General features: G+C 31.2%; 2 protein-coding genes across 3 annotated transcripts; one reads left to right on the top strand and one right to left on the bottom strand.

The window, feature by feature from the left end:
- Positions 1-735: 735 nt before the first annotated feature.
- Positions 736-11,598, top strand: LOC139491216 (alpha-ketoglutarate-dependent dioxygenase alkB homolog 3-like). 2 transcript variants are annotated; one of them, XR_011656493.1, is made up of 8 exons: positions 882-1,145; positions 4,336-4,370; positions 4,986-5,033; positions 5,808-6,000; positions 6,767-6,976; positions 7,381-7,476; positions 8,381-9,215; positions 9,467-9,842. XR_011656493.1 is itself a non-coding variant. In XM_071278691.1 (7 exons), exons 1-7 carry the CDS (start codon positions 972-974, stop codon positions 8,453-8,455), a joined length of 831 nt encoding a protein of 276 aa, XP_071134792.1. In that variant the 5' UTR covers positions 736-971; the 3' UTR covers positions 8,456-11,598. The 2 variants fall into 2 exon arrangements, 1 of the variants encoding a protein (XP_071134792.1); XM_071278691.1 differs by having other exon boundaries at positions 736-1,145; positions 8,381-11,598.
- A 3,823-nt stretch (positions 11,599-15,421) lies between these two features.
- On the bottom strand, positions 15,422-17,246 carry LOC139491215 (E3 ubiquitin-protein ligase TRIM9-like). Its single transcript, XM_071278690.1, has one exon. It carries the CDS (start codon positions 17,210-17,212, stop codon positions 15,530-15,532), a length of 1,683 nt encoding a protein of 560 aa, XP_071134791.1. The 5' UTR covers positions 17,213-17,246; the 3' UTR covers positions 15,422-15,529.
- Positions 17,247-17,653: the final 407 nt, after the last annotated feature.

The raw sequence follows: 17,653 nt of genomic DNA, 5'->3' as shown, positions 1-17,653 counted from the left end.
ATACAGAGGTTAACCCCAACCCCTCCAACCACCACCACCACCACCACCACCACCACCCCACCCCCCGTTTTTCCTACCGTGAGAAACTGTCCATTTTAATTGTTGGTATTGGCTTTGAACTATCTGTCAGTAACTGTTGAGTACCCTCAGATCTGTAATTAGTGTCTTTTTGTTGTTGGGATGTACAAGTCTTGTACATACCAACATCGAACGGTACTCGGCCACGTCCACTCAGTGTTTTTGTTAGATGTATTTCTTTTTGTATTCATCAGATGAGACGTGCCTGCCTTTTCCAACTGGTTTTTTTTTATAGTTTGTTCATATATATTACGGTTCTGTAATGCCACTGTCCCAGGTTAGGGGTAGTTGGGATCCCGCTAACCTGGTATGTTTAACCATGCCACATTCTGTATGTAACCGTGCAGTATATGTGCCTGTCCCAATTAAGTTCAAGAGCCTGTAATTCAGTGTTTGTTGTTGTTTTGCTGTGTTACATATTTGTTTTTGTTCATTATTTGTACATAACTTAGGTTTTCTCTTCTGAATTGTTTGCACTTGTCATTTCTGGACTTGTATTGAAAGATAACTTGGGCGTGACTAAAATGTTTATGAATTAAACGACGTACACAATAAAGAAATCGTCTTCTTATAGAAAGACAATAACAATCAAAACAAAGGAGTAAATTTTAATAGTTAAATCATTTCCTTTGAAAAAAAGTGCATTTGAAATTCAAGGAATATAAAAATTGGTGGTCCCCATCCAGACCATCAAAATGTCATTAGTTAGTTATGATGCGCTGTAGTTTTAACATTTAAGTTGGTTTTAAGTTAAATTTATTTTGTTTCTGTAACAGTAAATTTTCATAAGTGCTTTCATCTGCAAATAAAATGGCGGCGCCCATGGATACATCCGGTTGATGAGATAAACACAAAAATTATAAATATTTTAATTTTTTTTCTTACAATCCAAGATGAATACAGATCGCAAACGTCGATCCAGAGTTCAAGGTGGTTGGGCTGCACCATCAAATGTCAGATCGGACAGAAACAAACCCCAAGTTCCTCAAGCTCCAGCTTGGACTGGAAAAAATGTTGATCAAGTCCAACATACTGAAAAGAAATTTATGTTCCAAGAATCTGAAGAGGTATTAACGAAATGTAAAATGAGGACATATATATCACTTTATATTCAATAATAATTTCTATGGGAAATGCAGGGTTTCAGTTTATTGTTAGGCTCTGATGAGAGGATTTTGGTCTTGTCACAAAAAATTCTTCCAGTACATCTAATAATAATATCATGATATCTAATATGAGGCAGGAATTACCTGTGAATGGAGAAGTTTATGATTATTTTTTTTTTAAATCAACACTGTTAAAATGAGAAACAGAAATAACGCAACGTTTCCGATTTTGGTTCTGTTGTTAGGGATAATATGAGGCAGGCATTACCTGTAAATGGGGACGAAGTCTGTATGAATTATTTTTTTGTAACTTAATTATTTGTCAAAAAAAAAGACACGGAAATACCGTAACGTTTCCGATTTTGGTTCTGTTGTTAGGGATTTTAGTTGTGACGTTATTTAAATTATGACGTCATATGCAATGTAAACAAAGAAACGCTATCATTAGGTAACGTTTTTTCATATCAAGGAATTATTAAAAATGAAATTGGTATTGCGAGTTCCTTCCTGTTTTATACTAGACTGATAAATATATATTTTACTCAAAGTTTCATACAAACGGGACCGGAAAAAGGAAGTATATTGAACATTTCTGCGCCGGTCTGGGATTTCAAAACACGACACAAAAAATTTGAACGATTTTGAGTTCATTAGTACAATGAAAAATTCGGGAAATTTTCCCATATTTTTTTTTTTATTGAATTTTCTACTGTTATTGGGGACTCCGTCCCCATAATATGAGGCAGGCATTACCTGTAAATGGGGACGAAGTCTGTATGAATTATTTTTTTGTAACTTTAATATTTGTTAAACAAAAGAAATGGAAATACCGTAACGTTTCCCGGATTTTGGTTCTGATGTTAGGGATTTTAGTTGTGACGTTATTAAAGTTATGACGTCATATACAATGTAAACAAAGAAATGCTATCATCAGGTAACGTTTTTTCATATCGAGGAATTATTAAAAATGAAATTGGTATTGCGTTCCTTCCTATTTTATACAAGACTGATAAATATATATTTTACTCAAAGTTTCATACAAACGAGACCGGTAAAGAAAGTACATTGTAGATTTCTGTGCAGATCCGGAAATTCAAAAACGCGACAAAAAAAAATTGAATGATTTTTGAGTTCATTAGTACAATGAAAATATCGGGAAAATTTTCCCGATTTTTTTTTTTTTTTTTTTTATTGAATTTTCTACTGTTAATGGGGACTTCGTCCCCATATTAATTGTGACGTTATTTAAGGTATGACGTCATATTCAATGTAAACAAAAAAACACTGTCATCAGGTAACATTTTTTTAATAACAAACATTTTTTTTTTAATGAATTAGTATTAGTTCCTTTCTTAGACTGATAAATATACATTTTATTCAAAGTCTCATGTAAACAAGACCGGAAACGGAAGTAGATTTCTGCGCCGATCCAGAAATTCAAAAACGTGACAAAAAAAAAAATTGAACGATTTTGAGTTCATTAGTACAAATAAAAATTCGGGAAATTTTCCCGATTTTTTTTTTTTTATTGAATTTTCTACTGTAATAAATGACTCTAGTTTTCCGTAACGTTTTTTATATTTTGATGATGCAGTTGTCAATTGCACATTAACTTGACTTGTTATGTCATAAATCTACTCATTTGCTACTGTTGAATAGGGTTCTTCACGGTTAGTTCTGCCATATTTGATATATATATATAGGGGGCAGATTTTTTAGAAAGAGGTGCAGATACATTTGTAGTATGAAAGTGTGGGAAATCTTATGCATTTTTCCAAGCAACTGCTCTGTTTTACACACCATTTTTACCTCTGTTATGAAAATCTGCCCCTATCCAATATGGCTGAACTAACCGTGAAGAGCGTTATTAGCTAATATGAGGCAGGCATTACCTTAGTCCAAATAATTATGACGTCTTGGAAGGCTATTTTAAATTTTTGCTTTAAGGCGTAAGGCATCAAAGAAAGAAAAAAAATAACCTTTCAAGATGTCATAATTATTTGGACTAGCATAACCTGTGAAAGGGGACGAAGTCTGTAAGAATGATTTTTTTGTAACTTCAAAATTGTTAAAAAAGAAAGGGAAATACCATAACATTTCAGATTAAGGTTCTGTTGTTATAGATTTTACTTCTTACGTTATTTAAGATATGATGTCATGTTCAATGTTAACAAAGAAACGTGATCATCAGGTAAAGTTAATTCATTTCAAAGACAAAGATTTATTAAAAATGAAATTGGGATTGTGTTACTTTAGTATACTCAAAGTCTCATGACAAAGAGACAGGAAAAAGGAAGTAGATTTTTGTGTTCCTCACAAATGTGGGAATTAAAAGTGACCAAAAAAAAGTTAACGATTTTTAGTTCATAAGTACATGTACATTGAAAATTTCGGGAAATTTTCTTGATGTTTTTTTTTCATTATTTTTTTTATTGATTTTTCTACTGTAATATGGGACTCTATCCCCTTATGAACACGAAGAAACAAAGTTCATTTCAAATGACAAGGGACTTTGTCCCCTTAAATGAACACAAAGAAACAAAGTTCATTTCAAATGGCAAGGGACTTCGTCCCCTTATGAACATGAAGAAACAAAGTTCATTTCAAATGACAAATGGATCAGACAAAAGTTTTACGACTCAGTAACATCTTCTCCATGTAAGACTAATTTATTTCTATTGTTGGAATCATTCATAAATGGCTTTCCAAGTTGGTTTGAATGGTATACCGTTAATTATTTTATCTTTGTTCTCTGACACAGTGATTTTTACTTTGTGTCACACAGGAGATACAGCTGTCTTTAAATGTCAGATTAAAAAAGGTACCTTATGATTTCAACTTTTGAACCGTATGGCAAATGCTTTTTACATTATTATATGTTGTTACAGATGACAAAATGGAGTTCTAGTGTGGTATTGAAAATTTTCACATTTGTCATTTAGGAGTTATGGTTTGATTGATTGAAATTGGCACTTATTAATGTAATTAAAACCTGCTTGCTGCATTTTAGACAACCTCCTGTTTAAAGTGCCTTGACAATAGTATATTAGTTTTAATGCAAATTAATGCTGTGACATATAAGATATCGAAGGATACATGTAGATTAAAAATATTGTACTAAATAATTAGATATGATTTCTTTTATTAACAGGAAGTCAGAGAGAAGCCAGTTGAAAAGGTTATAACGTAAGTACAGATAGTCACATTGTACTACATTGGAATATAAATAGTTGGTGTTCTCACTAAGGTGAGTCCATGACTGGCATGATTCCTGGACTCATGAAAATCTGTCTTGACCCATCATGGCAAGACCAAAGATGCATTATTTTTTTAAGATGTAAAACATTTAGCACAAAAAGACACTGATGGTACCCTTATTTGAAAAATTCTAAAAAAAAAATCCAAAGTTTTTAATTGGTAAAATGAATATATTGGTAAAAATTGTATAGTTTTTAGACAAAATTGAATATTATAGTTAATGTATGTCATAATGTGAGGCAATATCACATACAGGTACACATACAAATTAAAGTGACCCGAAGGTGCAACCAATAACATACATTTTACTCAACAGCTCAGTTCCACATTCATGCCATCAGCAGTCCACTCTTGAATTGTCAATTTAAAATTTAATTTAAATTTGAAACTTTAAGCTAAAAAATACAAAAATGGAGAGACATGTACTCCATTCAGTTCCTCAGACATAGATGAGATATGTTGGATTTATTGTCCATTAAAAAGAAAGGATTATTCTGTAGTAAATACAAATAATTGTTATGAATTGGAATTTTCTATTTATAGGAAAGCTGGTGTATGTGATCTAAGTACAGAACCATCTGGAGTATCAAGGTATACAAGATATTATAGATTTTATGTACTTTTTAACCTAATTTAACTGAAGGAAGCAGACCCATAAAGTTATCTCCTACTGTTAAATGATACATAATGAAATAAAAGTGCAGTTTCTTATTTTCTGAATTTGATTGGTACCAATTTTCTATATATATATATATATATACATGTATTAAATTATATTATATCCTATTGTTCCATTCTTGTCCATCAAGCTTAAATCATTCAGCAATACAAAAATTTATATAATAATTAACCCTGAGTCTGCATGTATGATTTCAAGCTATATAGTTAAACACAATATATGTTTTAATGAACAACAAACAATAGCTTTTTTAGTTATTGCCCTTGTAACTTTGATAGATAAAATATGTGCAGGAGACATTGGAACTCTGTTCTTTGATTTAAATGTAATCATGTTTGGGTCCAAATCAGAAAATAGCTTTTGACACAGAATCCAAAAAGGAATCATTGAAGAGGGGCCTAATGGGTTATTTTCGTTCTTCACGATTGGCGCATTTTCGCTATTGTCATGATGGTGATCCGTTTTTCTACAGATTTTTTTTTTTATATTTTCGTTATCTGTGATCATGAAAATTTATTTTCTGTGAATCATGATTGACAAAAAAAATTAACTTATGAATTGTGATAAGACCCCTCATTGAAATGGTAGACCAATAATTGACAAAATAGTTAAGGTTTTGTTCTTGCATACCTTACAATTCATGCTGAACAATTTTTGTGAAACTTATATCTTCATGTATGTAACAGGATACGATTCTTTCCAAATTTCCTGGATCCTGCTGAGGCTGATACAATTTACAATGACTTGTATCATGAAGTTCCTTGGCGACAAAGGTCTGATTTTAAAAATGGAGAGTCATTCCTACAGCCACGACTAACAGCTTGGTACGGAGATTTTCCTTATTCTTACTCAGGTGTGAAACATGAAGCTAATACAGAGGTAAACATTAACAGCTAATTTTCTAATGCATGTAAAGTAAGAATTTGGTTAGGTTGCTTGCTTTGTTTGTATATTGTACAATTGTAATTGGGATAACGTCTAATCAAATTAAATATAATATATACAGGTGAAAATATGCCTTTATATACTGTTTGAAGATGTCAAAGTTAATAACAAAGCTTGGATGTTTATACAAACAGAGCAAGCAAGCCTACCAAAGCTTTTCTCTACAAGCATAAGGAAATAAGCTCTAAATGCACATGTTGAATACAATTTCAGGTTTAGAGATTAACCCTTGTTACACAAGATTATCTCTATACATAGTCATTTATGTCAGGGCATTCAGAAAGGGCAGACATGTTTCACAGCAAAAATGAAAAGTACTGTAAAATCAGGACATATATCTTGATATTGTGAACACTGTGCTCTCTGCAATTAAATAACCTATACATAAGTGGCCTATTGCAAGGGAAAATTTCTTTCACTATCCAGTGGGGGTGAAAATTTGTTCCTTTTATTCATTGCTGTTAACTTTACTTTGCAGAAACTTCATATTGAATTGATAAATATGATTTATATCCAAGTAATACTTGCCACTGGGCATTAAGGATACATCAATCCAAAACTATCAAGTTTTGATGGTTAGAACACTTAAAAAATTAAGACTGATCAATGGAAAATGCAATGTTTATAAAGAAAAAGTAAGAAAAGAGGCAACACAGGGATAAACATGCTGAGAAATTAAAAAGAAAAGTCTTTATTTCAGTGGCATTCAACCTTGAAAATGTTAAAGGACAGATTAGAGGAAGTAACAGGACTGACATTTAATTCAATGTTAGCTAATATGTACCGTGATGGACATGACTCAGTGGCTTGGCATTCAGACGATGAGCGGTCATTAGGCCCTGAACCAACGATAGCTTCCTTATCCTTTGGTGATAGCAGAAATTTTGAGCTGAGAAAGAAACCTTCCACTGTATGTAAATCTCTGATAGAGATAAGTATCAAATTAATAGGTTTCTAGATTATAATGATGGTATAATGTCATTTCATAACATTGTTATATGTACTATTTTATTTTATAGGTAGAGTAGAAATTATCTACTGCCCTTTGTTTAACAACTTCTTGAAGGCTAATACTTTCTTCATTTTATCTAACTCCTTGAGAGAAAACTGCTTGTTAATTTATTTATTTTTCGCTAAATTTTACTTTACAAATATTATAATGAAAGCATTAGTAATAAGACATGGATGTAATTTTCTCTGAATAACTTATTTATGTTATACCATTGACTGCTAACTGAATATCATGCTGTACGATTGTTTATAACAAAAAAGTTTTAAAATAAAAGTACAATGTATGTCTATTTTATGTTATAGGGTTCAGATGACTACACCTATATGCAACATGCCAAAATACCTTTGACTCATGGTTCTTTGTTGATAATGGAAGGGGCAACACAGGCAGACTGGCAAGTAAGTACATGGAGAAATATGTGACAGATTACTGTGGATTAATTTATTTTTCTTTGTATAAATTTTTGTGGATTGGGAAAGACTTGTTATTGCGTCGATATTTGATTTTTGTGATTTTGCCAATGTCTATGTGCAAGGCAATAGAAAGTAACATTTAAATTACCGGTAGTGGTTCACCTATTCCCATAAACCCACGAAAATTGGTATCCAATAAATACTATTTAATCCCCAGTATTAAATACTGGTATTCGTGCATGAAAAGGTTTGCACAAATAATAATTATAATAATGATGAATATAGCATTCTATATAAACAAAAAAAACTCTAGGTAGTTATTATATAGTATTTAAAACAAATCAATGAGAAAAATATGAAATATGCAATATACAGATGCAAATACTGAAATAAAATTACAACAAAAATGCCTACCAATAAAAAGGTCAATACAGAAATACATATTAAAAGAAATAATAAATTTAATAATTTTGTCATCTACAAATAATGTAACAAAGGTATAAACACTAAAAAGAAAAACAATGTACATGTACCAAAATGTAAATACAAACGCAAGTAAAATCCTGGTTTTTTTGTTTTTTTTTTATTATAGATAGAAAAAAACTATATTGTTAAATTGAATTTTAACCTTAGTTTAAAAGACACAGAGTAAATACAAACGCAAAGTAAAATTCTGAAAGAAAAAAATAATATAGATAGGGAAAAAAAATATACTGTAATTGAATTATAACCAGAGATTAAAAAGATACTGTCTCTGGGTACTTGTTTGTCTCTTATTTAAAATGACCTGGAATAGTTGTTTTAATATGAATTATTACAAACAATGTTAGCTTTTAAAGTCACTCAGGTGTATGCTATTCTATTGAATGTTTTCTTTTTCTTTTTATAGCATAGAATTCCTAAAGAATATCATGACAGAGGTCCAAGAATTAATTTGACATACAGAGTTATAATTCCTGAATGAATATTTTTATTTACCAATGTAATTATACTTGTTATTATTAGATTTTAAAATGTGCTTTCATTTTATTTATGTTCATTTTTGTTATCCATTTTATATTAAACAATCAGATATCTGTTATATTTTAAAATACATATCAAGAAGGTGTTTTATGTTTCTTTAATATTTCTTTCTATAAGCATATCACAATTTTTGTTATTTACCATAATTTTCTCTCCTGCAACCATTTTGATGAAAAAATCTACTCAAGGTAGAAAAAAATAGTCACATCAAAATAATTGTTTTCTTTTTAAGAATAGAATTATTAAAAGCTTTTTTCCCTGTCTGACTTTGTGGAAGTTAAAAAATTGGTCAAGTCTAGAAAATCTAAAGGTTAAAAATTAAGTGATTAAAACAGTAAACTACCTTAGAATATCAAAATATATGTCATTAACTTCCTTACCCACACTTTGATTTACTTGGTATAATAGATTTCTTTCTTATATGTAATTTTAATGGGTAGGTGTATTTATTTCATATATTTATTCATTGAAATGTAATTGATATGTATATGTCAAAATGAATTTGTTTTTATAGGATAATAAAAAGTAAAATGTATATATTTGTAAATTGTTAAAAATTGTATAAATAAAACATTTTGTGGTTGTGATAATAGTGCCAAAGTATAATATGTGAATTCAGAAATTATCACTATGTATTATGTATTTAAATTATTACAAAGTTTAATTATTGTGAAAAGTTGGTTAGTATATAAATATAAGAAGTATGTTCAACTCATTTATATAAACTCAACATTTTGATTTGTATTGTTTGTATTCTAATAGAGCTAGCTCTTAGATCAAAATAAATTTTGTATTTTAAATGAGTGTCATTAACTCTCAATTATAAGTGCACATGATAATTTTCTTATTTTAAACCATTTCTCAGTTTTTATGTATTTACTGTTCTTGCTTTCTTATTTATTCTGTCATCAGAATTATTTTTTTTTGTTTAATATATGTGTTTGAGAAACAGGATTTGTTGAAGTTTTCATCCTTTATACTTATCAGCTTTAGAAAAACAAGAATTAATCCAAGTATTTAAATGATCATGCATATTTTAAATCAATGGAATGGTGGGCCAAAGATGGCTTTGATTAATTAAAAAAGATCTTTCTGGTAGGAAAGAACAAAATTATCAATGAGACATTCTTAAATACTTAAAAATTTGATCTTTTTCCTTTTAAGAAAAATAGATATTTTTTTTAAAACATGTTGGTTCTTAATTTGAAATTTTTTAAATCCTAATTCAAATTATTCCTACCTAGACTAATGGCTAGTTAACCAGCATATAACAAGAGGAAAATATATACCAAAAATCAAAGTTAGACATACAATCATGCCAAAAAAAATGAAGTTGTTTAATACAAAGTTGTGTTGTGGTCACATTAACTTAACACAAAGGACTCGTGTTCGTTTTTTATGTGAACTTTCTGAAATTTGTACTTAAGTTATGGTTCCCCCAATATTTAGGTTGTAAAAGAATTCTATTCTAATGCATTTATTAGCTCACCTGGCCCGAAGGGCCAAGTGAGCTTTTCCCATCACTTTGCGTCCGGCGTCGTCGTCCGTCGTCTGTCGTCCGTCGTCGTTAACTTTTACAAAAATCTTCTCCTCTGAAACTACTGGGCCAAATTGAACCAAACTTGGCCACAATCATCATTGGGCTATCTAGTTTAAAAAATGTGTGGCGTGACCCGGTCAACCAACCAAGATGGCCGCCACGGCTAAAAATAGAACATAGGGGTAAAATGCAGTTTTTGGCTTATAACTCAAAAACCAAAGCATTTAGAGGATATCTGACAGGGGTAAATATGTTTATCAGGTCAAGATCTATCTGCCCTGAAATTTTCAGATGAATCGGTCAACCCTTTGTTGGGTTGCTGCCCCTGAATTGGTAATTTTGAGGAAATTTTGCTGTTTTTGGTTATTATCTTGATATTATTATAGATAGAGATAAACTGTAAACAGCAATAATGTTCATCAAAGTAAGATTTACAAATAAGTCAACATGACCGAAATGGTCAGTTGACCCCTTTAGGAGTTATTGCCCTTTATAGTCAATTTTTAACCATTTTTCGTAAATCTTAGTTATCTTTTACAAAAATCTTCTCTGAAACTACTGGGCCAAATTAATTCAAACTTGGCCACAATCATCTTTGAGGTACCTTGTTTGAAAAATGTGTCCGATGACCTGGCCATCCAACCAAGATGGCCACCACGGCTAAAAATAGAACAGGGGTAACATGTAGTTTTTTGCTTATAACTCTGAAACCCAAATCATTTAGAGGAAATCTGACAAGGAGTTAAATTGTAAATCAAGTCAATATATATCTGCCCTTAAATATTCAAATGAATTGGACAACCGGTTGTTGGGTTGCTGCCCTCCAATTGGTAATTTTTAAAGAAATTTTGCTGTTTTTGGTTATTATCTTGAATACTATTATAGATAGCGATAAACTGTAAACAGCGATAATGTTCATCAAAGTAAGATCTACAAATAAGTCCACATGACCTAAATGGTCAATTGACCCCTTAAGGAGTTATTGCCCTTTATAGTCAATTTTTAACAATTTTCATTAATTTGGTAAATTTATGTAAATTTTTACCAAATATTTTTCTCTGTTACTAATGGGCAAAGTTCATTATAGATATAATTGTAAGAAGCAAGAATGTTCAGTAAAGTAAGAACTTCAAACACATCACCATCACCAAAATACAATTTTGTCATGAATCCATTTGTGTCCTTTGTTTAATATGCACATAGACCAAGGTGAGCGACACAGGCTCTTTAGAGCCTCTAGTATTTATATGTGTAATTAGATCTGCATCTGGGAGAATGATGAATGTGATATATTTGAATGAAAAATGAAATATATATTGTTTATATGCAAAAGAATTTATGTGTATTTAAATGTTTATGTGGTCAGTTACGAAAAGTCATATATGTTAAAATCTGAATTTGACTTTTATTCTAGATTTACTTATAATGTTAAGGTGGAGGAATTTGCTGTGGAAACATGCTTTTATTATAATTTTGTTTTCATTGTGTTCTCTTCCCCTTGTTAGCCAAGTCTCTCTTTTTATAATAAAATGATTACATCTGAATGTATTTTTTTTAATGTCTGTGAAATGTGTCAAAATTTTAGTACCTAGATACATATACCATAATATCTATATTATTTCTCATGATATTTTTTTATTTGAATGTTGGCCAACAAACATTGTTTGGCTGAGTGATTTAGGCAATTGTTCAACATCAACCTTAAACATGTTAAAGATAACTTCAGCCTAAAACCACTCTTCAATCTTAGTTTGGTCATATACAAAAAGATGTTCTGGATCTACCAAATGTGATACTGTTTGACAGATATCTAAATATTTGTAAAGTTATGTCACTGCTAGATTTACATGTGCCTGTCAGGAGTCAGGATACCTCCTCCATGGTTTAGTTTTTTTTATAAAGTTTAGATGTTTTGTGTTTTAAGGCTTCCTTCTCATTGACACCCACATTTCTGTTTGTATCAAACTTTACTACTGAAAGTGAAACTAATTGTATAATGTTTACTATCTTGACAAGCTATTATGAAAACTATCTACTCCCTAATCTGCAGTTTTTCCTCGCTTTATAATGATTAGTTGTGTACTATTATACAAAGTTTGAAGAAATTTGACCAATTTGTTAAGTTTATACTGTATCAAATTAAAAAGATGTAGTATGATTGCCCATGAGTCGGAAACCAATGACATTAAAGTTGGCAACTATTTGTCATCATACAACATTCAAAAACGAGCAAACCCATAATTCATAGCAAGCTATTAAAGAATCGAACAATTGTACAACTGTTCAAGTAAGAAAACTTCGACTGATTTATCTACAGGACGATAAAGAAAAACAAATGTTATAAATGTAAACAAACAACAACCACTGTATATGGAGTAAACATCTTGATTCTCCTAGTTCATACATAGTTATCAAAGGTACCACGATTATAATTTAGTACGTCAGACGCGCGTTTCGTCTATATAAGACTCATCAGTGACGCTCATATCAAAATATTTATAAAGCCAAACAAGTACAAAGTTGAAGAGCATTGAGGATCCAAAATTCCAAAAAGTTGTGCCAAATACGGCTAAGGTAATCTATGCCTGGGATAAGAAAATCCTTAGTTTTTCGAAAAATTCAAAATTTTGTAAACAGGAAATTTATAAAAATGACCACATTATTGATATTCATGTCAATACCGAAGTGTTGACTACTGGGCTGGTGAAACCCTCGGAGACAAAACGTCCACCAGCAGTGGCATCGACCCAGTGGTGTATATACCAGCATTTTCCAGCATTTTCAGGAACAAGGTCTTGCATTCCTATATAAACGGTTGCAGGTACAGCTATTAAGGGAGCTACCATTTGATTTTTATGGGGGGGGGGGGGGGGGGGGGGGGGGGGCTAGGATGAAATTTGAAAAAAATAGGCAGGACAGGAGTTTTGAGTTAAAAAAAAAGGCAGGATGAGACACTTTTCAAAAAAAAAAGGCAGGATGACAGTTTAGGTAAAAAAAGTCAGGATAAACTAATAAAAAAAAAGGCAGGACCGAATAGAGTGAAAAATAAAAAGGCAGGACAGAGATTGCAACTAAAAAAAAATGCAGGACAACATTTTTCATCCTAGCCCCCCATAAAAATCAAATGGTAGCTCCCTAAACCAGAGTTTTCAAATTGTAAATTTGAAATCATCTGTGATAAAGTTTTATGGATTTCATGCTAGGGGTTAATTGGTATTGAATATCTGTGTCACAGATAACCATGGATAAGTTTGATTTATCATAACCACAATCCTGTCTGTTAATCTATAGTGTGACATCACAGAATGTTAAGTGGCCAATGAGTTGCATGACATGTATCAATATCGGAACAGGAACTGTATACTATTCCATTGCAACCAAGTTCATGGCAAGTGTTTTCTCAGGTGTGGATTCATGCTGCTTTTCGATTTTTGTGAACTGATGTTGTACTGAGTTTTTTCTTCTTTCTTTTTTGAAATGGTGTTGAAGTCCGTATGGTGACCTATAGTTGTTAAATTCTGTGTCATTTGGTCTTTTGGCGAGAGTTGTCTCATTGGTAATCATACCACATCTTTTTTATATTTATTCAAATTATGATAATTTATTGCCTTCTTTGTATTGTTTCCCCCTTTCAGCTTAAACTAAAAACTCTAAAGGACATTTATCACTAGGCCTATGTGCACCTATAACAATGATCACTCTCTTACATTATCGACTAGAATATAGTTCAGGACCAAAATCTAGGTTTGTTTGCCTTGAATTCCTGATTACAGTTTCTAAATTCTATATTTTTTCCCAAAACACAAAAAAAGTTAAAACGTCGTAATTTAAATGATGGTATATGGTATAAATCCTATCAGATGACAACTGACAAATTCATATATGATGAATTATTTGTAGATCTTGTCTTGCTGATCATTTTTGTCTTTAAATATTCTATTTTTCTATTATCGTTTCAAGATAACAGACAGACAAAACACAACGAAATGATAAAAAAATCGTGATTAAAAAGCGATAACTTCAACAAGGATTCGTTTGACAATTTCGGCCTATTGACTTATTTGTAGATCTTGTACATGTCTTGTCTGTCAGTTTTTGCCATTTTAAGTTTCTATCAATCCTTTACATTTTTCAAGATAATAGCTAGAAATGAAAAAAAGTTGAAAAAATCATTTATGGAAAATGACTCCTTTAAGAAGGCGTTTTACAGTTTTTATATCAATGGACAGTTGATCTTTGTCCATAGACAGTGGAATCTCAGCATCCTCATAAATTGTATCTTTGTCATTAAAACCTATTCAAAACAATTAAGTTCAAAGTATTCAGGTAAATATCAATATGTATCATATGTCTGTTATATTCTTAGCCTCTTTGGATGTGTATTTCAATAAACATTTGTCTGGACTAGAATTGAAGTAAAATTCTTTTTTTATAGTTGAGGTTTTATGGCGTGACCTTCGTGTCTTCCTTTAAGAACAAGAATATGTGTCTATACATATAGTACATTATGCCAACACTTTCACATATAAATGTTCAGTAAACCATGAAATCTGAGATTAAATCCTCATTCGGAATTTGTTTGAAAGGTTCGTACCAATAAGCTTTTATCAAGTAACAACATGTCTGTACGTAAATGACGGATGTCAAGTTGGACCAATATTCAATATTCAACATTCAACATTCAAATTGGGTTTTTTTTTTGTTCTTTATTTTAGCCTTCATTTTCAACATTCATCACTTTCATTTATTATTTTTTTTTCAATTTGTTTTTTTAAACATTATATAAACATATATACATACCAATGTTGAATGTTAAAAATAGAATGCTGAATAATGAAAACGAATGTTGAAAGTTGAAAACGTTTGTTGAATGTTGAAAACGAATGTTGAATGTTTAAAAAAATCAAATATTGAAAACGAATGCTGAAGTGGTTAAAAAATAAATGCTGAAGTGGTGAAAACGAATGTTGAATATTAAACATCGAATGTTGAATTGAAAACGAAATCTGAATGTTGAAAACGAATGTTGAATGTTGAAAACGAATGTTGAATGTTTAAAATCGAGTGTTGAAAACGAATGTTGAATGTTGAAAATCGAATGTTGAAAACTAATGTTGAATAATAAAAAAAATCGAATGTTGAATGTCGAAAACGAGTGCTAATTTTTTTTAAACTTAAAAAGAAAATTGAATATTGAATGGTGAATATTGAACCAACTTGACATTCGTACATGAACGGAAGTGAAATACTTTTAATGTTTAATTGTTTATTCGCATGCCCTCTATGATATTAACTTCAAATGTCCACGTTTGAATGAACTAAGTTTATATCCCTTTAACATGTTTAATATTTACATCCCTAACTATATTTATATTGTAACTTATTTATTAAGCTTATTTATTTACAAGACTTTTACGACAAGGTCTTACACATTGTTACACTGTTTCTAATCTGGTATTGAAGAATTGACTTTCATCATATTAACTCAAATGTGTCTAAAATATTAACTTCATATATTTTGGCATTGTCACTGCTGCCTTCAGGTGTTCCACATCCTATGTAAATACGACCAGATTTAGATATACAAAACGTGTTGACATAAAATATTCCAATCTCACTCATGTTACACCATCTGATTAAATTTCCACAATTGTTTATAAAAAATAAAAAATTTATGTTGTGGCTTGATACAACTATAGTGTCTATTGGAGTAGTGATTATACGAATTGGTTTGAAAGGGATTTTGTCTGTGTTTACTTCTGGATGACCATTGAAGATATTCAGAACATCTCCATCCTCACTCAGTATAACCACTCTGGCTCTATTGTCTTCTGATAACTTGTCCACTACACAGGTATTACCATTTTTTGTTCTGGTTATGTTTTTAACATATGTAAATATATGATTACCTTGTCTGTCATATTCAAAAGTAGTTTCATGTTTCCCATTTATATCCATTACGATGACAACCCGTCTTCCAGCAGCTGGGTAAACAACTTTCCCACTGTAAGCACCAACAGTGACGCTTCCATCCGAGTTTACATGAACAGCTGATAACCTTAAACCTTTTACCTCATACTTCGATTGAGTCACTTCACTTGTTTGGTCACTGATCTGCTTAAGGCTCTGTCTTTTAACCAAAAGGAGATCTTTGGATGGACAAACAGCCATACCAAAAATTTTAATGTCTTTTTGGGCAACTATCCTCAAACTATTCCCTTCTATTTTTACTTTCTGTAACACCTTCTGGTCAGTAATCCACAATTCTTCCCCTGAACCGTCTGCCATTGCCATATAAAATACGTCTGCGATTTGAGTGTGCAATTTTTTAATAATTTTTATTTCATCCTTTGTAGAAGCTTTTTCTAATGAACCAACATTATATGCAGTTATTTGTCCGGGAAAAAATATTGGAATAGAATCAAATTTCGTACAAGGTGGTGTGTCTGCCTCATCCATTGCTTTTACTAAACCAACACCATCTACAAAGAATTTTTTGGCATCCATTGATTGGATAATATCATCTACTTTTAAGTTTTTGGATTCTAGACTTCCAATCAGCAAGTTCGCTTCCGTTTGTCCCTTTTCAGTATACATATGTATTTCTTCCCACTTTTTAGTTAGCTCAGTCTCCAATTTTTCAGTATGCTGATCGACTTCCTTCTTTAGCAGGACATTCTGAATTTTTATTCTCTTCATAGTGTTTTCAAACTTGGAAAGTTCGTTACTATCAACATCCTTCATTTCTGCTTTCCTTTTCTGCAGCTCGTCAATATTAGTTCTAACCTTCATTTGACCCATCTTCAATTTTTCGATCTTGATTTCATACCCTTCTCCGATGGGTACCAAATCATGGCCATTGTGGGTTTGAGATATACAAAGTGGACATACTAAACCGTCACATGATTTGCAAAACATCACACATGATTGCCTTTCGTGGTTTTTGCAACTCAGATAGGAAAAATCTATTTCCTCTGCATGAAGTCCGACATCATCAATAGAAACTACTTTGTGATCCTTGGCAAATTTGAATTTTACATGAATTTTCTCTTTACACTTGTCACACATGAGCATGTCACAGTTTAAGCACTTCCATTTTATGCTTGTATCCTCCTCACAAAGACCACAGGAAACTGGAACCTGTCCTACAGAGGCCATAACGAATTTTGAAAATTCTAATATGTCTGCTGTATTTAACTTCCTTGTGTGTGTAATCAGTTAATAAATACACCTTTAAACGTTCAACTACAACTTTCACCATAGATAAAATACACCGATTGTAAGTGTTGAATAGCCGTACAGGAGCGTTAATTGATATCTTTTTCCACTAAAGCTGTCTATATATCTGATATAATGCAGGTCAAATAAATTATAATACACAAAATAGAAAAAGGGGGGAGTTGCAATAAGACGATAGATAATATGCACTTTACAGATATTAATGAAATAGATAAAAATTAATATATAAAAATGGGAAATTTACATAAAATAGAATCATAAAAAAATCATTAGAACGATCAACACATATAAATTAATAGATATAAAATATACACCAAACTAAAGTGTTAACACCGAGATATGTCTCGCTCAGCTGATATG

This window comes from Mytilus edulis, chromosome 10, assembly GCF_963676685.1.
Source record: "Mytilus edulis chromosome 10, xbMytEdul2.2, whole genome shotgun sequence".
Classification (NCBI taxonomy): Eukaryota; Metazoa; Mollusca; class Bivalvia; order Mytilida; family Mytilidae; genus Mytilus; species Mytilus edulis.
This window is presented reverse-complemented; position numbering and strand designations above follow the sequence as displayed.